The 22,905-nt window shown below is 44.1% G+C and overlaps 3 protein-coding genes across 3 annotated transcripts; 1 reads left to right on the forward strand and 2 right to left on the reverse strand.

Moving 5' to 3' along the window:
* Positions 1–514: 514 nt before the first annotated feature.
* On the reverse strand, positions 515–10,825 carry Cox11 (Cytochrome c oxidase copper chaperone COX11). The gene is made up of 5 exons (XM_037430955.2): positions 10,419–10,825; positions 9,443–9,598; positions 6,033–6,158; positions 3,661–3,702; positions 515–1,336 (listed from the first exon to the last, which is right to left on the reverse strand). The coding sequence occupies exons 1-5, from the start codon at positions 10,629–10,631 to the stop codon at positions 1,196–1,198; spliced, it is 678 nt and encodes a 225-aa protein (XP_037286852.2). The 5' UTR covers positions 10,632–10,825; the 3' UTR covers positions 515–1,195.
* A 3,502-nt stretch (positions 10,826–14,327) lies between these two features.
* On the reverse strand, positions 14,328–16,638 carry LOC119161053 (uncharacterized). Its single transcript, XM_037413377.2, has 4 exons — positions 16,420–16,638; positions 15,574–15,672; positions 15,407–15,511; positions 14,328–15,014 (listed from the first exon to the last, which is right to left on the reverse strand). The coding sequence occupies exons 1-4, from the start codon at positions 16,487–16,489 to the stop codon at positions 14,368–14,370; spliced, it is 921 nt and encodes a 306-aa protein (XP_037269274.1). The 5' UTR covers positions 16,490–16,638; the 3' UTR covers positions 14,328–14,367.
* Positions 16,639–16,869: 231 nt separating this feature from the next.
* LOC119179839 (uncharacterized) lies at positions 16,870–22,368 on the forward strand. The gene is made up of 3 exons (XM_037430956.2): positions 16,870–17,088; positions 19,088–19,201; positions 21,638–22,368. Exons 1-3 carry the CDS (start codon positions 16,988–16,990, stop codon positions 21,840–21,842), a joined length of 420 nt encoding a protein of 139 aa, XP_037286853.2. The 5' UTR covers positions 16,870–16,987; the 3' UTR covers positions 21,843–22,368.
* Positions 22,369–22,905: the final 537 nt, after the last annotated feature.

Consider the following 22,905-nt stretch of genomic DNA (forward strand, 5'->3'; position numbering starts at 1 on the left):
CACTGCTGCGGTTGAACGATTGCGAGAAAACATAACTGCGAAACGCATTTATGGCGTGCGTGATCGCACTGGGACAGTTTGCAGAAAATAGTGCCATCAACCACTGAAGATAACTGAAGTGCAATAAAGCAGCTGTTTCCAAACAGCGTATGTGTATGTAAATTGCAAAAGGCTAAGCAACCTAACAATTTTTTTGCATTATCGCATTTTTCGCTTCTACCAAAAATGTTTTCATAAAATTTGCCCTGCATAATAAACGCACCCCCAACTCTGCTCCAATTTTTTGAGAAAGAAAGTGCCATTACGCAAGTAAATTTGGTACTGTTTAAAAGAATGCACAAAAGGTAATAAATCTTATTTAATATTTAAATGGAAGATATGCCAGATCGCTTTTATCAGAGAGAACTGGTTGTCATAGTCAACTGCACATACGTCGATACAATATTGACTCGCAAACCCAACTCTCCAAAAGCCAGTGTCCAGCAAAAGTGTTGAAACATACATCAGTGCTCAGTATGGGATGGAACTTTTTATTTATTTATTTTTTAATTCCACTCCCCTTGTACTGTGTGTAAGACAACCCAGGATCAAACCCACAATCAAGATCAGCAACCAAACTCATGGACATCATTCAAATGGTGCACATGACACCCATAGTTTACTATAAATAGACTAGAGGGAACTTTGGCGCTATTGCCTGTCAGAGCTGCCATCGCATGGTGCTTCAGTCAGCACAGGAATGATGGGAAGTGCACAAATTTGTATAACCTTCGCTCTTTTGGCTCCATTTGGCTTCATGTGGTCTGGAGCCGCTTCGTCACGAGGCGACAATCAGAAGACGTTCAGCAGTTGCACTTCACCACCCTAACCTTTTAGGTTCACCAATTCAAATCGGGTTACGAAGTTTACAACGGTCCTTAATTTTATTCGAAACAAAAGCAAAACCCAGCAATAAACAAAGCCACAAGTGCGTTCGAAGCCGCAAGCACGACGACTAGGCAAATCCATGTACTACCCATTATTTCCATGGTGGCTGAACGATGGCAGCACCAGAGGCCCCACTAGTTTGTTTTAGAAAAGTCTATGGTAACAATCAGAAAGTTCATTTTACACGCTAACTAGCATGAATTGCGTTGCTTTCTTCAGCATGTTGTAGAGGAGTGTCCTGAGACTAAACGAGGCGCATTGGGTGGCATCACCGGATATTGGGTACAGGCAGCTGTATGCCCGGCTTGGCCTCAAAGAAGGTATATGACAGCGTGATATCATTACAGTTCTCTAGTAGCGGGTCAGCGGCATACTCCGGGTCGATGTAGAAGAACACTGGCATGTCCACCTGCGTTTCAGCAAACATAATGCACACCTTGTAACTAAGATTGCAGAGAGTAAAGGCGCATACGGAGTTGAAATGGTGTACACTCGGGCATGTTACTTATTGATTGTAACTTATTAGAGCACAAAAGGAAAAGCGACACAAGGACATGATGGTAACTCGGCGCTTGGTCAATTTTTTATGAAGCAGCAGATTTACAAACACGGGACACGTGCGTTAACTCGACTATGGCTACTTCTGTCTCTTCTAAAGCTCCTGCCCAGTGCTCCGTAGAGGTCTATAAATCTTGACTATCGTTATTTTGATATCGGACTTGGATTTCGTCAAATAAATTTAATTTGCTAAAATGCTCTCCAAGTTGCGTGGTACCGTCTTCTATGTAGAACCAACAAGTTACCTTCATGCCCCTCATCTCAAGACCTGGGACACCTTTAATGAAGGTTGGAGAAACATTGTGCTAGACGCGTGGGCCGGTATTTTCCAGCAGTGCTTTTGCTGATGCTTGTACTTTTTACTGCGATTTCTCATATGAGCACTCTCGGTAAGTACTTGCCGTCGCCGTCCAGCTACTCCGAATCGATAACATTACCCCGCGAATCGTATGTTTTATACACAAGTAGAAACATGCAAGTGCCGGCAACGAAAGCGGCTGTGGCAGAGGTCGTACGAGCCAGGCACCTCTGCCACACGAAAGATGCACGCAATAACTTGGGTTGCATGCTGGGCCTGCAGTCAATGGCTCTTCTAGCAGACGGCAAATGCCCACGCCTGTCTTTCATCAGGTGGAGGAGCATCGTCGGAGGGAGGGAGTGAGGCTGCGTTGCTTGAGCGGCAACTGTGAAGTTTGCTCATAAGTGTGCAGTCACACATTGTGGTAAGAGTGTTACTCACAGCAGAAAGAAAACTGAAGAAGATGGCGAAGTGCGTGTGAGAACGAGAGATCGTGAAGTGCGTGGCCAGCGTGGCCGGCTAACCGAGCAGTGCAGGACGTTCTGCTTGAAGAAAAGAAAACGGACCAAGTTGGTGTTACCAGACTAGCCAAGACAAGCTTGGCAGTTCTCTGCGATGAGGAAGTGTTCAGGCCGTGCGGTTCCAGCGTGCGGGGTTGTGTTCGAAGTGCAACCAGCTACCAAATCCCTGGACATGGTGCTGAGTTGGCATGGGTCCGCCACAACAGCCTGCTGAGGTCGTGACCTTGGTACTATGCCAGTGCATCATCTTTGCACACTTTCCTGAACAAATAATTCGAGGTCTGCTCGTGGCCTCGCAAGTGACTCATCGTGCCATCCCTGCTGCAAGTTTTCGTCAGCTGCATGGTCAGCATTACCGTGAGTGATGGCTACGGACCCCTAGACTTCGTGCTAGACAGAGCGTGGGAACGTTCGCATATGCTTACGAACTGTCAGGACTAAGCCTTAAATAAAGCGAGTTGTATATAGCAAGTCTATGTGAGTGTATTTGTCGTGTGTGTGTCTCTATAAATGTTTTGGTGTCCTTGACTCTGTCTGTCCGAGGGCCCACGAACAACCACAATCGACGAGCCTGCCAGGATGCACGCATGCTATTTTGTGAGACACCAGAAGGCTGCTCCCGTTAAGCTGTTGCGCTCTCAACGCTTCGCAATCAGAAGTCCGACAACACGAACTCGGAGCTCTTATCCTTGAAGCTGCCGTATTTCTTAAAAACCAACATTTTGCAGTTACATAAGACTGGATCCAGAGGAGCTGGCTGCTAATCTTCCTTCGTATGAGATTCAAATTCATCGCTATCGCACTCATTGCTTGGCCCTTGCGATGCAACTGCGACTTGACTTGTGCATTTCTCACTAGGCCAGTGGTCAGAACGAAGGTCTGCCCATGTTAGCAGTGCAATCAGCCACACATGAGTGGTTAATGATAAGACTAACACAGGATTGAGCACAACACATTGCTGCCATACTGGCTGCAATTTTATCACACGAAAAGCCCACAAACTGATTTAGATAGCACAGTAGCTAAGTGCTGATGACTGCGTAAAAACATTCAATGACCCTAAATGTTCAACGAGCAAGCCACTTGTCCCGACCATCTCAACTTTGAATAGTGCACACACCGAACAACTGACAGTTAAAAAGGAATCTGGTAGTCCTCTTCTAACTCTATTAATGCTAGACTTCGAGTCTTGAACACACGAATTAATGCTTTGGACACTGCCTTCTTCTATATTCCAATGGTACTGTTACGGGGAAAGAGGCGAGTTCATCTGCGGCACCCCGTATCGGTACATTCTCCCGATGGGGAGATTACATCCATAACTGACACACACGGTCATGGAAAAGGTATACCCACCTGTTCATTGGGGTTCAGGCGCTGCTCTTCAAAACAGAAACACTGGAAACAAACAAAAAGCAAAGGGCGGTCAGCACACACAAAACTACCGCACAAAAATCACTACATAGCCAAGCTAAAATCTAAAAAAAAAAATAGTTAATTCTTCAGCCAGTCTACTCAAGGTGAGATACTGCAGAGAGTCATGAATAGGTCATGTTTTTTTTTTTTTAATTTGACAAGGCATTCTTACACGAGACAATGAATTTGGTCTCATTTTTGAGCTGATGAGTACAACGTACGTAGGTAAGTGCTGAACTGTTCCTCAATTGACATCCTTTAGAGTTTGCTACTTTGGCTCCATTTACAGAGAGTTGCAAAAATTTTGGTTAGGATAAACAGCTCCTTTGCATTAGTCACATGAAAAGCTGTTTGAGCAGTACTCAATTATGTTTGAAGAGATGAAAAGTCATAAAACAGGGAATGTCGCTGGAATCAATGCTTTGACATATGTCTTGCTTTTGACTGACTAATGATTCCGCACTTGGATCTCTTTCATCAGACCTTGTTGGCAAGCAACAGTGAAGCAACTCAGTAAATGGCACCACACCTAATTGCGTCAAAAAGGATCAAGCATGATACCACTGTTGCATGAGCACATAATTATTCTTTTATGTAATTTTTTTTTACAAAGATGGAAGAATTTTTAGTGAAGAGGCATTGGCTTGCGGGCACACGATACCGATGAACTCTCTTTAGAATTTCCTTCCTAACACAATACTGAAAGCATGGCAATAGCTTTCCAATCAAAATAAAATTATGTATCTCGATGCATAAAGTCCAGGTTTCCTTCTCTGACCACGGCAGCCGTTGCTTTTTGCGTGCAGCCAGGGCTTCTTGGTCACCAACATTGGCCATACTCATTACTATGCAGCGCTTCCTGCACCTGTGTGGGTGACACGCTGAGCGTCCAGACGTTACTCGTGTGACATGGCCAACCCATGCAACTGCTCATGGCAGTACACGAGGAAATATACCCCAACGGGTTCATTATGCCTTCTATGACCACATATCAAATTTATTTTTATGATAAGCCTAGGTGACGGAGCAATAAAAATTTGCCCATTTTTTCTCATCTATTCATGACTGCTGGCATCTGCTGGTTTTGAGGCTACTATTTTATGGCCGTGAAAGAGATCGACGAAAATACATTTTCAGAAAAGAGCACTTCTGAAGAGATCACCCTCTGCCGAATGACTGCAAGCGAAACTCCTTTTTGAAAGACGTCTTCTTGCTCAAAAGAATTTGAAGAGCTCATCTGACAGGGGTACAAAGCAATATCACTGCATGTTCGAAGAGATATTTCTATTTGTAGATAAGTGGTCGAACCACAACCACAGCTTATACTGCTGAAACCATTGTGTCAACAATGGGGTTCCCTCCAGCAACATTTGTTCGTTTAATTCTTATGACTTAAGTCTACATATTTCACTTTAAGTTCTGTCCCACATCATTGCCACAACTCATGTGCTTAATTCGAAATAAGGTGGAAAAATAATGCACTGTCTCATCTGAGTGGCCAAGAATATGTGTAAAGTTCGAAATGAATTTGCCACAAATTGCATCACATCAAGCGAGTTGATCGTAGAAACAGCACAGGACGACCGAATTCGTCAATGCATTGAGTCTGGCTCATGCAAGTGCAACATGTTGCGTTACCATCACAATAGCCTTGCTTTGTTTCGAACGCAAGGCGTCAGCAGTGTGCACCACTTCACCATACTCGCGGACAACTTTTCTTGGCAATGAAGGAAAGGCTACGGAGCCAAAGTGGGCGTGTGCCACCTCTGAAGAATATAGTCCCACAATTGTGTCTGGGTTTTCTGCGAGAAAAGCTTAAAAAACATTACTTTATCTTTCACAAGATGCTGGTTAGAAAAAGACACAGCAGGCACCGAGGAGATATTCTTATTTGTTTCACTTTATGCCGTGTCGTTTCGTGCTTTTGCACGTCCGAACACGTCGCACGTTTTATGTGCACCTCGCAGTGAAAAAAAAATGGCGTATTTGTCTTTAGGTGAGCGCTTGTCGTCCTCTGGCTATTCCAACAACACGCCGAATGAGCTTCTGACGAATTTCACTCCTACAACATGCCGAATGAGCTTTTGACAAATTTTACTTGCAAATGGCTGTATAAGAAGACGTAGCAAATAGTATGCAATGTTATTATTCCAACGAGGCCATTATTCGAAGCGCGAAATTGAATGGCGGAGGAGTACATGTTCAGTATATAGCTCTGCCTCCGTAGCTATCCATTCATTGCCATAAAAAATTTGTCTGCGAGTATACCCGCCAAAATATACCGCATTGACTAATGAAAACGGCCCTCTCACCTGGATCTTGTTGAAGTACTTCCCCGCCTCGAAGGGCAGGATGTTATAGGTGGCGATGCCATCTACAGGCTTGTCGCCTGGATTGCGAGCCGTGTAGAAGGCCAGCACGGTCTCACCTGGGGCAACCTGTGTGTGAACAATGGCCTGGTCGTCACTATGTTTTCAGCTAGTGTCCTCTTCGAAGAAAAAGACTGCGTCATTTACGCACATTTTGTTCCCATTATCGCACGTACGACACTACAGTAAACCTCGTGATAACAAAGTAGCATCGGGAAATTACTTTATGTCCGCTATTCGTTGTAACACTAGAGATAAAAACTTCCTCCAGCAAATCACCATTCCGGCTCATGCAAAAGATTCTTAAAAAACAATGCATTGTTCTTTTTTTTTTCTTTTGTCCGCCTCGGTGGGTCAGTGGCTACTGTGCACGGCTGCTGATCAGAAGGTCACGGGTTCGATCCCAGTTGTATTTCGATGGAGGCCAAATGCTAGAGTCTCATGTGCTACGCGATGTCAATGCACATTAAAAAAACATCAGATGGTCAAAATGTCCACAGCCCTCTGCTATGGCGTCTGTCATAATCATTTCTTGGTTTCGGGACATAAAAATGCACATATTATACTATTATTCTTTTCTTAATCTTAGACAAGTGGTGGCACCTTTCATCACTACAGGAGCTTTTATAGTTTCTTCATAGTTTGGTACAGTGGTGCAACCAGTAAAATAGGCTTCTTTCTCCCACCCCCTGAATGACCAGAATTTTTCCAACTTTTTCAAACAATTAAGAATAAAAGAAAATTAGCACATCTCTCACAAGGTCGCCCAAGGCTGTGTAACAACCGAGCTGGTAGGCACCTAGCTGGTCCTGACTTGGCTATAGGCTTTTACTCCCTCAACCGTGTATTTCCCAACCTTTTCTACACTATACTACATACCGTACGTATGTCTACGATATACATTCTACATAACGTACGTATAGTTCGTAACTTTTTTTTTCGGTTTTGGTCTCTTGATTTTTATTTCTTGCTTTTTCGGCTTATTTATTCCTTTCGAACCTCTTTCTCTTCCATTCCTTTCTTTCTCTCCTCTTTCCAGAGGTCATGTCAGCGGGAAGCATGGGGGAAACCGGAGCCGCCAAAAAATTTCCACCTGCCCTACCCCCCACCCCGCCTTTCCAAGAGCGAGCATGGTCAAAACACAATGTACATGTTACCAGCCTCGCTGCCCCCCAGGAAGAATTCATATGTCGTGGGTGCCGCCCCTCTCCCCCCCCTCCCCCCAAGAAAGAAAATTTGGTGCCGCCCCTGCCTCTTTGTTTTCACATCATGCTTTACTCTCTCTCCCCTCCTCCTCCTCATCCTAAATTCCCTTTTCAACACCCTTGCTATGCTATACTACACAGTGTACTGTACCACACCCTGCTGATGTGCCTGGACAGCCAAGAGGTTACAACATTCACCTTCAAATCATCGGTACATAAGTTCGAATCTAACCTACTAAAACTTATTTTTCTGCAATGAATTTCTCCCTCTATCTGTACTCATTCTTTTGCCTATCGGAGTTATTGCATCCCACACTGGACAAATCAGCTCACGTGTTCTGGGAGCGAAAAAAAGGTAGATAAAATATTGGCCCCGTATCTGCATTTATTCTGCAAATGTCATCGAAAGACGATAGTCTTATGTGTGGAAAGAGTGGACAAAACATTTATTTGATGTTCTGCTCAAGAAAATCGGTGAATGGTATTCTGGAGGCGCTGCGTTAGAGTGCCTCGAGCGTGCAGCGGAGGCGAACGAGCGCATCAAGTCACGTCGCACGTGAGACATGACCGCCATCTGGCAGTTTTTTTTTCAAAAACAAAGCGCGTGGCTCCGAGACGGGTGTGCGTGCCCACCTCAGAGGTGATAAGGTGTAGAATGCAAGGCGACGAGTAAGTGCCACCACCGTCTCGTTTTAGCAAATCGTTGGAAACACTCGCCTTTCCGTGCGAGCATCGGATGGTCAGCGCAGCCTTATAAGCGCTACGGTTCTTAAAATTACTTATGTATGGCTTTTCTAGTAAAAGGCACACATGAAGAATATATAAGTATTGTTTTGGTGCCCCAGACACGTGTAATAATTGCTTTTTAATCGACAATTGCACAAGTATGAATGCTGAATCTTGAGCAACATAGGTGGGCACTATGGATGTGGTCGGTCGTTTCAAATACCCGATGCTGTTAAGAGTGGACAAACAGGCAAATGTACAGACAGACAGACAGACCAAAATTTTTGCGTCAAAGGTCCCCAAGAAAGACTATCATTTTTAAAAGAGTGTGTGCCAGCTAACTTTTTACCAACCACACACAACAAAGCTCAAGCGTAACAGCTCTGCTGTAGAATGCTACGTAATGTCATCGCACATTCTTTTTTTTTCTTTCTCTCTTTAGGCTACCTTTCAAGCTGCATGCAAACCAAATGTTTCTTTGTTACAGCTCGTATCAGGCTTGCTCTTGTTTTTGTTTAAATTAAGAAAAATATTAATGTCACTAAAACAAAGCGTGACCTACTAACACTCCTATTTAGTTCGATCCAACAAATAATTTTTATATCAGTGTTAGTTATAAAAAGGCTCAACTATACAAACATCGTTGCATACATAGAAAATAATTTCATAGTCAAAAACAAAGATGCACCTCCCGCAGAATGTAATGGAAAGTGCTATTCACTAAAGGTCGAATAAGAAGAGGGGGCAAATAGCATTGACACCAATACAAAATGAATACAAATGTAACTTGGTAGGGCCTCGCATCCCAGAACCGCACAATATTTTAAAGGAAAATGACATAATTGAGAGCTCCTAAATTGCATCTGACCACACAGCTGCTATATTTAGCATGCTTCTTGCAGAGTCTTCAGCACACTGGTACGAGGAAACAGTACACAATAGTGCAAACAAAAGCTTGTTTACTGGATCTCCACAAGAGTAAGCAAGCGCTTCAACAACACCTGCTGTTAGAGTCAATTGATTTAACCACATAGATTTGTTAGCACAAAAGTGGGACGTAAGGGAATCCTAACAAAAAAAAAAGAACTGCCTTGTGCACTGCATTCTTTTTTCTTTTTCTCATGATTTCTCTACCCTTTCTTTTTTTCGTTGATAAGCGAACTAGCCGAATTGCATCATGAATGAAACAAAATGCTGAACAGCATTTTTTAATCTAGGCGGTCAACTTCTTCGTCAGGTTATCAAACAAGCAGTATTTGCCCCTACTGGTACTCGCTTGTAAGTTGTATCTTTAAAAGGCACCTGGCCGCCGAATGCATGTGAATTGCTATAGTGGTGAAAACTCGGCTTGAAGGCATCCCTGCAGTAATATAACAGAACTTGCATTTGTAGGTGTGCAGTGAGAATGAGCAAGGTACGCACCACAATGTCTGACTGGCGTGGCTTGAAGTTCCATCGAAGCCCTGAGCCAGTGTCGGCGGAAAAGTTGACCCTGATCTGGCGATGGCTCACACGGTCCATCTTCTCGATTTTTTCACCGGCCTCGATCGCAAATGCCTGGCCGCCCCGGCCCGTTGACTGCGTTTGAGACAAATCACCGAGGCCTCCTTGATAAGCGAAAATGCCCAGTATATTTCCTAGCTCTCGGTATCATTTTCACAATATAAAGTGGCACTTCTCGATTGTAGGGCAAATAACGGTGATAACACTTTTTTTGTGTGTGCATGTGTAATAAAAATCGCCAATTTAACATACCTAGCTTGTACGTGTAACAGCTTTGAGTGTACGCATAAAACATGTCTGTGCTTATCCCACAGCTTTCTTTCTGTGTGCTGTTGCTAATTGAAAGTTATACCAACCTGCCTAAGCTGCAGTGAGAGTTAGCAGAACAGGCGCAATATGCAACTAAGCACAATATGCAGCTAATCTGCATTCGCTGGCATGAGTATGCTCGCTCGCTTGAATGATTATTGTGCGCAGGCAGGGCACAGTATTTTATAGCAAGAGTTACGTATGCACACTTGCTCATGCAAAAAAAAAAAAAAAAACGGGAAAAAAACTCGATTTCAATGGGCTCCATAAATTTATAAGCATGTCACCTGTAATACAGATGTCATTTCGATCGCGATGGAGCTCCAACTGGGATTGAACTTCTCTGCCACGATTCACTCATTTTAGTATCTCCTACAAATAGGCGATCAGTTTGCTCGAGATTCACGACCCCGATTGGCTCCCTTCCGCCTTTTTCGCAGATAAGCCAATCGCAATCAGCTTGCTCAATCTTCACGACCATGATTGGCTCTCTTGCGCGGATAAGCCAATCGCAGTCAGTGAACCCGATTTCGACTACGGCACTATCGCGATCGAAAGCGCTCGTGTGACAACACCGTGTGCTCACCTGACAGTACATCCTGTACAGCGGTACGGCCGCGTAGCTGAGCCCACCGACGAGCACAGTCATCGAAGTGACGTACATGAGCACGGTCCGGTTCTTCTTGTCTCTCGCGCCGCCGCTGGCGGAGTACATGCGCCGTGCGCACGGAGAGGTCAGCAGCGTGCGCCTGAGAAGCTTCTCCAGCTGAACCGCCGACCGGCACACGCACAAACTCATGATCGGGCATCTAGAGTGGCTCACGAGTGCGCGCTGCTTAACAAACGGCACCAAGATTTCCTATCGTTACTGTACTACCACATAAGATGCAGAACTCGCGCCAGGGCCAGCGAAGAGCAGCGTAAAACTTTACCCTTGAAAGCAAACGCACGCTGCTACAGGTGAAACTGCACACATACTTGGCTTGGATGAATAAGGTCTGTTGGCACCGTTACTTTGATCCGTTCACGATTTTCCGTTGTGTGCTTGAAGACTTCAACTGTTTTTTTGTGTGTGTGTGTGTATTTACAAAGCTTACGCAACATAATTTAGTTACGGGGTAATATTGGCTTACTGCGGGTACTACCACATTGACACGGCTCTTCTAATGGTACCATAGTTTTATAATGTAGTAAACGCAGCTCTCAAATGCTATGTTGATTGTTGTAAAAAAAAAGTGGTTGAGTTACAAATCTTAAAGGCTATAACCTTAACGCTGCTTCTTATGGCGAATTCCATTGGGAGAGCAGGTGCACTCAAAAGCACGCTCAAAGTGCTCTCTTCCGAGGCGGCGTGTTTCAGTGGTCGAACAGGAGTAGGAGCACTGTCATCCATTGGTAGAGCGAGAGCGCTTTTGCTGCGCCGAGAGCAGCCAGGAGCAGTTCTGTCTGCTCCCTCTTAAAAAGCGGAGTGAGTGGAAAACGCAGGAAACCACGTGTTTGGAACGTCATGTCCGGACATACCCTCTCAGCAATCCTCCTCACTTGTTTACATTTTGCGGCGTCGTGTCGGGCGGTTATGGCGGCAGCGAAGCGTGCGTGGTGCTCGGGCTCGAACGATTTTAACGTCGTAGCGGCAGATTCTGGCAGTGAACGTCCACCTTGCCTGCCTTCAGATTCACGGATGGCGGAGGCAGCAAAACGTCGTCGTCTTGCCGAAGTATTTGACGAGCTAGACGATGTCAGCAGCGATAGCTGCTGGAGCTCTACGTCCGAGTCGAGTTCAAGCAGCAGCGACGATGACGACGAAGTGTATGCAGCAGCGTTTCAGCAGCTCTTTTCTCTGCCAGAGCGAAGGCCGAAAGTGGAAGCATATGTTACAAAGACGGTGGCTAGCTACTCCGACGAGGAGGTGAGTCATTCGGCTTCTGTTTTAATTAGGTTGCTTAAAGGCCTGTTTTCTTCCAGTTCAAAAGAAATTTCCGCGTCACGCGGCCGGTCGTGGACTTCTTGGCAGCAGAATTCGCCAAGTCACCGCACTGCCCTCAGAACAGTGATCATGGTGGCCTGCCTGCCAAGTCGGCTGAAGAACACATTCTCTCCTTTCTTTGGTGAGTGTCCGTACGTTTAGGAATGCCGCTGTCATCAGGTCACTGCATAATCCGTTTTATAGTGGGTTAGAGGCATATGAAATATTGCAAATAAATGTACCTAATTCGCAGCATGTCATTGGACCACCTTGCTTTAAACTTGTTAAATGCTACTAGCGAGTGTCGAACGTAATAGAGTTATAGTATTTTGTGAAATGCTTTCGTAGTTTGTACACCTACACACTGAGCTTCACAAAATTCTCGTTACTAGAATCAGTGGCAAAGCATAATTCATGATGCATCATTACAAACAACCATGAAAACTTTTGCTCACGAAGCATTTCAAATCGGCTGTGTCAGCAGGTTCACAGTGAGCTTCATCTCCACACTTATAAATGTAATGCGCGAATTAAAATTAGAATTTGTTATTTAGATAGTGCTTCTACTAATCAAATATTTTGAGTTTCTAAGGTGTCACCCAAAAAGGTGGAATCGTGTTTTCTGACTTCAGTTGTCTTGCTAATTTGCTTCATTGACAGCGACAGCATTGTTAACACCATTATTCAGTCATTGACAGCAACAGCAAGCTTAATTCCATTATTTAATTAGAGTATCCTCTCCTTTTCAGGTATGCAGCCAACAAAGCATGCATTAGAGATGTCGCTGGCCGCTTTGAAGTCGCAGAAAGCACTCACCACAGAATGATGGGCCGAGTAACTGCATTCCTGCTCGACATAGCACCGAATGTAATCAAGTTCCCCAGTGACCTGCAGAAGCTTGCTGTGGATTTTGAGAAGGTAACTATGCTTTTGTAAACATGCTATTTAAGGTATAAACTACAGTTTTTTTCACACCAATGTCATACAGCTCTACACAACTCAAGGGACCAGACTAAGAGGAATTACACCTACTCAAACCACAATAAGGACTGAAAGCAACTGATATGCAGGATCAGAACTGCAAATGAACAGAAAATGTAAAAATGCAAGAGATATGAAAGAGCACCACACAGTCAAGCCTCCTTCATGTGTATTACAAATGCTGTCAGCAATCGGACATTTTTCTTGAGTAGTTTTGACCATGTGATGCTGTTTCATATCTCTTCTATTTTCCCATCTTCTGCTTAGTGATGTACATCTAGTACTTGTCCTGCATGTACAGTGAATAAACCTAGAGTTCAGTTACTTGTGCACTCTGTATGTACTCTGTATGTGTCATTAATTCCCCTTCGTGTGGTCCCATGTGTTCTTTACCGCTCTACTATTACAATTATGAATTAGTTAGTGCCAGAATGCACCTTTTAAATAAGTTATTACAATTATTTTTCCCAGATGCTTCACAATTAAATAGCCAGTTAATTTCAATCATGTGTACCGGTAGTGTATTGCACTCGCCGTTATGAGCTTCAAGTCTCCAGTTTGTTTTAAACTTTTCCGCATGTTATTGGCACCTTTCATTACCCTTAGTGCCATGCTTATTTGACTATGTGTGTGCACATTTTTTTCTCTTGCAGCTGTCGGGATTCCCAGACACAATTGGGTGTGTTGACGGAAGCTACATGCCTATCAGGTGCCCAGCCAGGAAAGTGCGATCTGTTTATATAAACCGGCACCATTACCTATCCTTGACACTTCAAGGTGTTTGTGACAACAAGAAGAGGTTTCTTGATGCCAGCACTGGCTACCCAAGCAAAATTCATGACGCACGCATTTTCCGTCGGTCCAGGATTTCAAGTGTTTTGCCACAACTGTGCTCTAGCAAGTACCATATAGTGGGGGATGCTGCATATCCTTTCCGGGAGTACCTGATGACACCAATTCGAGACTATGGGAATCTTGACAGCATCAAAAAAACCTTCAATGCAAGACTCTCCGGGACAAGGGTGCTTATTGAAAATACTTTTGGCGATTTAAAAAATCGTTTCAGACAACTGCACAGGTTGGATATGTGGACAGTGGATAACATGTCCAAGTTTATCATTTCATGCTGTGTGCTTCACAACCTCTGCATTGATTGTGGAGATTTGCCAGAGAACCTGTCACGAGACCTGTCACTTACCTCACAAACAACAAATGTAGACTCAAGCTCTTCTGCAGTTCAAGTAAGCAGCAGTAGTGTAGCCCAACAGGATAGCCTATTACGTGGCTTGGCTAGCATCAAGAGAGATCACTTGATGATAAAAATGGGGTTGCAGAACCAGCAGCCATGAAACAAGGAATTCCTTTACGTGTTATGCAGTTGTGAGCAAATATATGCTTACCAAAGGCCCACCTGAAAAGCTGAACTCGTTAAAACACCTTCAAGGTTGGGAAAAATTGTCCTTACCACACACCTGTTGGCCCATTTGCATTTTCTCAAGGTAGTGTATTGTGCCAAACTAGAAAATAAAAGACATTGAAACTAAGTAATCGCTTTGGGTAGTACGTTTATTTATTTAAAACTACCACTTTATTTTGGAAGTCCAAAGGCCTGACGGAGAATCTCCATTTTTTCTTCATGCATTTTGCGCCGCTCTTCACGAAGCACCTGTCGCTCGGCCTGCCTTTCAGCTCTTCGATTTTCTTTTTCTTGACGTCTGGCCGCCTTTTGAGCCTCCTTTTCTTCTTGCAGTGCCCTCATTTCAGTAAAAAACAACTGCATGTGTGCCAGGCGTGCAGTTCCTACCCGTGGCTTCGTGTCGGGATTTGAGGACTGCGTCTTATTTTCCTCAGTGGTGTTGGCAGGTGACAACACGGCCGGAGATTCGGGCGAGGCTTTGAATGTAGCCCCTGAGGCGTCTCGCTCTACCTCCGGTTCAATGCTGTCATCAATGCTTTCAATTTTTTTCACCTCGTCGTCAAAAGGCACAGGGGTGGGTGAAGCACCAGACCTTTTGTTATGGTCGGAAGACGCCTTCCGACGCCTAATTACTGTTTTGTACCTATTTTCACACTGTTCTGGGGTTTTGGCTATGCCAAGCACAGCCTCGATGTCCATCGATATTTGTTTAAAGGCTTGCTTCCTGTTTTTGAATTTTTTAAATGGGCCAATCTGAGGGAAATATTTGAGGTAGTACTCTAGGAGCAGCCTTGTTTGCCCCTCTGTCCATTCAGCAGCTAGAATAAGAAAGAACCAACACATAAATGGTTTATTGGGAAACTGTCGGTCATTGTGCAGGCATTACTTATAATTGAATAATTTAACACACAGCACGGTCACTTGAGCTTAATTATCAATCAGCAAGCATTAATCAACAAAACAAGCATTTGCGCAGACTAGCAAACATACATAAGTGATAAGTTCTGGTATTGTGCATGTAAATGCAATATGCAAATTGTGCCAGTCTTCCAGTAATTGTAGTGGTCTGCTTTCCATGCTCTCTTTTTTTTTTTGTCATTTAAGGATCACTCCTACAAGTACACTTTTACACGCTCTGATGCATGCTTGTTAGATTTACCCAAGAACACTTGCTGAGGCAATTGTAGACACTCAGTGTTAATATACTTGCCTCCACCTCCTCTCCTGGAGCCTGATGGCTTGCTTTGAGCACCAGTCTCCCCGTCAGCTGATCTTGATGCAGTGGGAGCTGGCAGGTGCAGAGTATCTGTGCCATCTAAAAAATATAAATGAGCAGTAAATGTAGTGCCTCGCAATAATGTTAATACTAATACTTACCACCTCCTGTTTCAACGCATGGCAATCTGAGCTCCATGCGCATTTCTTCGCTCCCTCGCCTTGGCACATCGCCAGCCATATTTGTACGCAGAACTGCATCTGTTTTCACACAATGATGGAAATGTAATCAAATCAGTTATATAATGAAAATGGTTTCTCAAGTAGTCAGCTACATTATGCAAACTCGGATGCCTTACACTCGAAGGTAAGCGGATTAGAGCAAGCAAAAAACAAATTCTAAAAAAGTCAATTCATCATGTTACAGGGCTGCATGAAACACTGCACAAATCACTGATAATTAAAAAAAAATATCGCTTATCATACGTAGCATCTCGACCCTGCGATAAGAAATCGTGCTTCCGAGGAGATGTATGGCTTCACCGTATCACGTGGGATGCTGATCTGCCGTCTGGAGACATTAGCCACTTAAAAATCAGAAATAAAAATAAATTGTTACTGCGTGCAATACTTAGCTGCACCCACGTGACACTTGCTACACGCCACTTCGCAGTTACTTTTCTTAAAACGCTGCGAATCATTCTGTTGCTGATGGAGGGGTCTGCAATGTAAGTTTGTTTTGAATTAAGGATTAATTACTCATGCAAGGAAACTTGGCAACAGGATAGTGTACTGCAGTACTTCTAGAATTGTTTACGTTTTGTTAACTGCTGATGACAGCAGCAGCTGGTAACTGCATGAACAGTCTGATAAAGCTGTCATATCCACGGTGTTTTTCTGATATGATAAAGAATAGTGGGCTTAGGTCCACGCGCGCAAGAATGCATTGCATGCTGCATGCGCGACAAGTGCGCTGAAACAAATAAAAAGCAATCAAATTCACTTTACCTTCCGTACTAGATGGTGCCTGGTGTTGAATTAAAGACAGTAGGATGCGCTGAGCTTCCGAGTCCATCATGTAGTAGTATACGAAGCAGCAGCTTTGCAGGATAGCGCGCAAGCGAGTGCGCTGTACCAACCACTGCCACACGTGCTTTCCTTGCCCGTCCGGATCAGACCGCACGTGTTTTGCAGCAGAGGACGCTGGGATGCACAACCTTTCTCCTCACTCGCCTTTTTATTCCCTCACACCTGCTCTGCGGAGGTGTGCCGCATTCCAGTGGCAGGTCGAGTGACGCGGCTCTCAGTGCTCTGCCCCCTACTCCTCTCTGCTCGGCACCCTTACTCCTGTTCTCTCAATGGAATTCGCCATTAGACTTTAGTTGCCATAAAGTAAACGTTTTACGGTCAAACCAATCCGTAAGCTTTTTTTTTTTTTTTACTTATTTATGTGTCACGTGACCATACATGTTTACACGTGCTGGGATAGCGCTCGTAGTGCGTCTCGGCTTCCGAAAGCGGGCCACAGAACACCTATACTCTCGCGGGCTGTGTGTGGTGTGAAATCGGCGGCTTCATGATGCCTTACATTGCTTCTAGAAGTCTGCTGTCGAAGCTCTACGTCTTAGAAGGCGTTACAAGGAGCGCCGCGGTGCCCTGTTTGCCCGTCCTTCAAAGGTATTGAGCTGTTCATCCCGATCGGCCGACATCACCTTAGCCGCAGCCAGTTTCACTTTCGCGAGCAATTAATCATTCCGAGAGATAACCCTCATGAAATCTTTTGGTTTCTGCACGAAGTTTGCGGGCGGCGGAGCATTCCACACAGTCCAGCCAAAGTCCACAGCAAGAAGTCTTTGATGCGGCTTGTTTATGCTTGTTTTGCCTCGGAAGTGTGATAGGTTAATTACCTCTATTCGCCTGCCCCTGGACATGAATCAAAATCAAATTTCTGCGCAAGAGTGCCCGCACTTTGTTTTCAAAGGCATTTCTCTGAGAAATCCAAATCTGGAAACCTAAACAGGGCTGGATTTCACGGGAACACAAAGCATGGCCAAGTGTCATTCACTTCAAAAATGTTTGTAATGTGGAAATTCCTGACCATAGCCTACACTCAAAGAAGAGCCGCATTCTGCTGTCGTTTGAGTCAAACTGAGCTAGATCCATTAAACCAATAAATTAGTGCAGTAAGAAATTTCGCGTTAAACACAGCATATATCTTAAAATTCGCTGTTGCACTAAAGCCCTGTTAAAAATGCCTCCATTTTATTAGTATGTTTCTGCGTTACTTCGTATGCGTGTCTGTTTACTCTTTTTACCACCATGGTGACCAACAGTTGTGATGAGTAGCATGAAGTCACAGGGTCGAATCCTGACCGTGGTGGCCAAATCTTGGTCAGGGCAAAATGCGAAAACTTAGACGTTCATTAAGAAAGACCATGTAGTGTATGTCGATCTGGGATCCTCCATAATTGTGTGGCTCATACTAGTATACTAATGTGCTAAAACCCTGAATATATTTTCATTTCATTGTGGCGGTTGAAAAAAATTGTGTGAAGCTAGAACACACCTTACACCCAACAAACGCCAGAGGAAACATATCAAAGACATAACACAATGTCAGAACAAAAAAGACGAAGCAGATTCGTGCATGGAATTTCAGGCATGTGAACATCATTTTGAATTATGCCACAACAGTGCACACACCAGACGATGCAATGGAGACGATTCCATTTCAGCAGGTTCAAGGTTTTGCTTCACGGGAGTAGCAGTTTGAGCAAGTCGGTATACCATCATGTTCTGAGTGTTTGAGTCGTGCTAAACACTCGGAACGTTACAAGTTCTGTTTAACTGCATTACAAGTTCTGTTTAACTGAAGCCCTCTTAGTGCACCTCACCTGTATTTTGTGCAGCGTGCCTACTACTGCTGCACACGTGTCCAATTCATATACGTACCTGACCGATCTCGCACTAGTTGAATGATCACACGGGGCTCACATGCAATAGTGAAAGGTAAAATGAAAAGCGGGCAGCTACATGTTGGCCTTTGGGAAGACAGTGAGGGGCTGTGAAAGCTTGAGAGGGTGCAGCAGAAGAGGTGGCCTGGCATTGTTTGCACATTCTACATTTCCACGTGCACCTCTCTCTGTTCACTTGTGAGAAACAGCGGACGAATCAGTCACGTGACGCGATCGTGCTGGCTTGCGGCCAGCGTTCACATTCACATGACAGGAAAGAAGCCAAGCTATAGGAGATAATTTCGCTATTTCTTCCTTGAAATTGTAACTGTGATTTGGGCCTCTTTCTTATCGTGAATCGCTCGGCACAGACCAAAGATGTGCTATGGGAATGAGTGACGCATGGTCACATAACGCACAGTTTTTTGGCTGGGTTTGTCATGAGAACACAGGAAATCGGGTGTCCAGAACACTGGTGCCGCTAGCCAGCTTGCGTCTTTGGACTTTTACGCGGCAGATACACAGAAAGCAGCATAACATAACGTGGTGCCAAACAAGAACGACTTTGTTAGGCTGCCAAATGAACCTCTGCTCTCTATAGGCTTTAGCGGGGAGTCTTTTTTCATTTTTCAGTGACCCTCTGTGCCTTTCTTTCCTTCGCTTTCGCACATTGCTTGCGATCTTACTTGACATAATTGCATGTCTGCCACTCTTTTGCGCAGACGTGCTGCTAACGGGAAAGTCGATTCGAAGTATGATGATGAGGACGACAAGCCATACCAGTATACCACGAGCAACGCAGCCAAGTGGAAAGCCGCGCAGAGCTTTCGTGCGCCGTAAGTAGCTGGGAAGGAAGCGTTGGCTACACTTTGTTTTATTGCAGTACCTTTTTGAAGCCCAATTTATGTTGCAATCCTGCGTGCGAATCCTGATTATCCATGCTTTGAGATTTTGCCTACCATATTATAGTACTACCACGTGTAAGTGCTTTTGTGTTTGTACATTCGCATCGTGGATTTCAGCACTTCCCTTGTCTTGGCTACTGGGGCAATAGTTGTTCTAGACGCTTCTGAATTTACTCACTTGCTTTCTTGAATTACAGCATAGTCTGCATACATGTATAAATGTGGTGTGTTTGTTGGTTCCCTTTCTCTTAATCTAAGTTCATTGCAATGTCAATCCTCAATGCATGAACCGATGTGATCTATGCAGGCTGGCTCCAAGGCCCAATTCAGATAGGTATTCTTTGTGCATTGTTTGCGAGGAGCACTTTCTCACCAGCATTGTGGTTCATAGCAAAACTAATGCAGTAAAGTGTCGATAATGCGAACTTATAGTTAATTCAAACTGATGCCCTGGTCCCGGCACAGCCTTATGTATTTCTATAGGGGAAAACTCCCGATAATTTGAACGCATTGATTCGCATTTGAATCAATGAGAGTGTTGGGAGAATGGTTAATTCAAACTGAAAACCCCCTGGTTTTCATCTCTTCTCGAAGCAATTTGCCCAGAATGATCACCCAAATTATTTATTACTTTCATCTGCATAAAACAAGTATAGTATTTATTATACTATATTTCTTATAGTATAATAAATACTATAAGAAATATAGTATTTTCTTATAGTATACTTTTATGGTGGTAAATATCGTCTGTCCTATGCTACTGCTGTATTGGTGGCACAGTGCAGTCAGGCAACGTTTGCCTCTGGCCATGTTTGCTCGGACAATTTCAGTATTATTCTGAGTGAAGTAAGAAAGAAAGACTAAATTTTAATTTAGTTAATTCTGCCATGTAGGGCATGAATAGCTTCGTATATTTTTGCATTCAGGCTCACTGCTCAGTGTTGCTACTTGTTTCTGTTGTATTACTGACTGATCAATAAACTCTGTTTGCTGTTGAGCTCTATCTAACATGAGCTGTTAGGGCATGAAGTTTACGAAATCACCTGCCACAAATGTGCAATATTGCCTAATTTGCGGAAATGGGTTCAAGGGTGGCTTCTTCGGATTTGCTCCGCACAGTGTGGTGCAATGTCTGTTGATTCTGGTGCCTGCCCGCTGATTCGAACACCACTTAATTCAAACAATTTTGGGCTCCTCTTTGAGTTCAAATTAACTAGCTTTTACTGTACTGAATGAAACTACTGTGGTAGCACAGTTGTTACAGTGCTCAAGTGATGACCTGAAGGTCACGGGTTTTATCCTGGCCTCAGCGGTCATGTTTTCAATAAAAGTGGAAATATTGAAATGGCCAAGGTGCCCGAAATTTCCACTGTGTGATTATATGCATTATAATTATATTTAGGTGGCTTCCCCAGCAATTACTGTTATGTGAAAAAACTGGCAAACAAACCGTTTTTGCCCGGCAGGCACTGAAGGGTGCGCACAGGTCCTTGAAATCCTTGCAAACCATTGAATTTGAAATACATGTCCTCAAGGCCCTTGAAAGTCCTGCAATTTTTCCCCATCTTTTAAAATTCTTGAATTTTCTGAGCAGTGCACTCCCATATTGACATTGCAACCTCCTCGATGTGATAGATCACTGTCAAAAGGACAAAGTCCTCCCCAGTTCATGAACAATAATTTGGCATGAGCGCACATGGTTCAGTAATGCACAACTGCACTGGTAAAAAAGAAAATCAATTTTTCACTGAGGAGTAGCAATGAATGCTATCTCAAAGATTCTTATAACCTCAATCGCTCTTACATGCCACTGATTGCATGTTGTGTTCTTGAGAACCTATCAGGACTACTAGATGTTTACGTTATAATTGAGATGTCCATTTACTTAATTATAATGAGCATTTACATAAGTGCAATAAAACTAGCCATTTTTGAAGATTTCAGAGCAAAAAAAAAATCCAAGTTTGCATGCAATTTTAAGATTTTGAAAAACTTGCGACAGGTCTTGGAAACCCCTTGAATATCCTTGAATTTTTTGCTTTGGAAACCTGTACTAACCCTATATGACTGTATGGAATACACGTGACATTTGTGTTAATAGGGCATGTCAAAGGCATAGAAGAGAAAGGAAAGGATGAGTGCTCATCCTGTACTGTCTGTTCTACATCTTCATCTTTCAGTGCTCCATCAACCAGGCAAATATTCTGACCAGCCCATCTTTCTATTCTACGATTAGTTGTGACCCAGGTGACACAGCCGCCCGCATTTTCCCACCTCATCGAACCTATCATTGCAATGAAATTTGATCGACTAATGCCGCTTAGCGACTTTCTTTTTGAGCCAGCTTATGTCTCCGTCTGTGTGCAGAGAAAACGACGCACCCCCCGCTCAGCGGTGGTCCGTGGTGGCGAGCATTGCGGCATTTCTCATCTACTTCTGCATCCTGCGTGAGGAGAATGACTTGGATCAACACCTAGCTCGTCCCATCACAGAGACCATACCGGAGCTCAAGGCGTTCGGGACACCACCTCCGCTGCCTAAAGAGTGGGTCCCACCAGCCTGGAGGGACTGACTGCATTGAGACAGCAAAAGGAGGACCGTGTCAAGTTCTTCTTTTTTCGTTCTTGGTGCCGAACTAGCCGTCCCACCTTCCAACACCGGCGCAGTTTCGAACGTTTCAAGCGTACTGGTAGTCTAGTCGGACACTTACTTTCGTCGGTCTAGAGCCCTGTGCACCTGTGACACGTGTTAGCTCATTAGCACAGTTTGATTGTGTATTTGTGCCCGCACTGCTAGGCATGGTTCACATTTATCGATATGATAAGACCTGTTTCAAGGACTGACCTTGGTGACTTTGCATTGTTTGCCTAGACACCTGTTATAATGTAGATTCTTTGAATACCGTATTCACTCGCTTGATGAATGCACTCTTTTCCTTGAGAAATCAGAGCAAAGTTGGGGGTGCGTTTATTATGCGGGGCACAAACTTAATAAAAACTTTTTTGGATTGTGGGGAAATGCAGTAATGCAAAAAAAAAAGAAAAGTTTGGGCACTTAGCCTTTCGCAATCAATATATGCGTACGCTGTTTGCAAACTGCTTCTTTGTCGCACTTCGCTCATCTTCGGTGATTGAAAGCACTTTCTTCTGCAAGCTGTCTCTGCGCCGCCCACGCACTCCATAAAAGCGTTTCGTGGCTTTCTTTTCTCGCAGTCTTTTAACCGCAACACATGGTATCTGCTGGGATTTCGAGGGGCACCCAGAAGCGTGCGCTACAACACTGCTTTGTACTTTGCCAACTTTGTGGCAACCTGGCACGGCAACCGTGACGCCACCGTTGACAGTGCAGCAAGCCACCACGGAAGCAACAAACAAACCGTCGATAACAATATTAACAATACAGCTGCTGTCTCGCTGTTCTCATAAGAAGTTGGTGAATAAAAGGTAGCCGATATCATGCATTCCTTGAGTTATGTGCAGATAACAAGTATGAAAAGCAAATTGCTACCAAAGCGAGAATTGCGGGTGCTACCATGTTGTGGAAATAGTCACAATCTTTTCTGGGCGACATTTTTATTCTGGTTTTCGAGAAACCTGTGACGCGATGGTGACGAATGGCCCTTCGCGACAGCCATG

This window comes from Rhipicephalus microplus, chromosome 7, assembly GCF_043290135.1.
Source record: "Rhipicephalus microplus isolate Deutch F79 chromosome 7, USDA_Rmic, whole genome shotgun sequence".
Taxonomy (NCBI): Eukaryota; Metazoa; Arthropoda; class Arachnida; order Ixodida; family Ixodidae; genus Rhipicephalus; species Rhipicephalus microplus.

Bases quoted from the DNA above. Each gene is read 5' to 3' on its own strand.
- LOC119161053 (XM_037413377.2), bottom strand. From the start codon at position 16,489: ATGATGGACTCGGAAGCTCAGCGCATCCTACTGTCTTTAATTCAACAC. The intron at 15,673-16,419 runs GTAAAGTGAATT...GTGTGAAAACAG, and splicing joins GGCACCATCTAGTACGGAAG to ATGCAGTTCTGCGTACAAAT. The intron at 15,512-15,573 runs GTAAGTATTAGT...TATATTTTTTAG, and splicing joins ATGCGTTGAAACAGGAGGTG to ATGGCACAGATACTCTGCAC.
- Cox11 (XM_037430955.2), bottom strand. From the start codon at position 10,631: ATGAGTTTGTGCGTGTGCCGGTCGGCGGTTCAGCTGGAGAAGCTTCTC. The intron at 9,599-10,418 runs GTGAGCACACGG...TCTCAAACGCAG, and splicing joins TGTACAGGATGTACTGTCAG to TCAACGGGCCGGGGCGGCCA. The intron at 1,337-3,660 runs GTGGGTATACCT...GCTGAAACGCAG, and splicing joins GCCTGAACCCCAATGAACAG to GTGGACATGCCAGTGTTCTT.
- LOC119179839 (XM_037430956.2), top strand. From the start codon at position 16,988: ATGATGCCTTACATTGCTTCTAGAAGTCTGCTGTCGAAGCTCTACGTC. The intron at 17,089-19,087 runs GTATTGAGCTGT...TCTTTTGCGCAG, and splicing joins TGTTTGCCCGTCCTTCAAAG to ACGTGCTGCTAACGGGAAAG. The intron at 19,202-21,637 runs GTAAGTAGCTGG...GTCTGTGTGCAG, and splicing joins GCGCAGAGCTTTCGTGCGCC to AGAAAACGACGCACCCCCCG.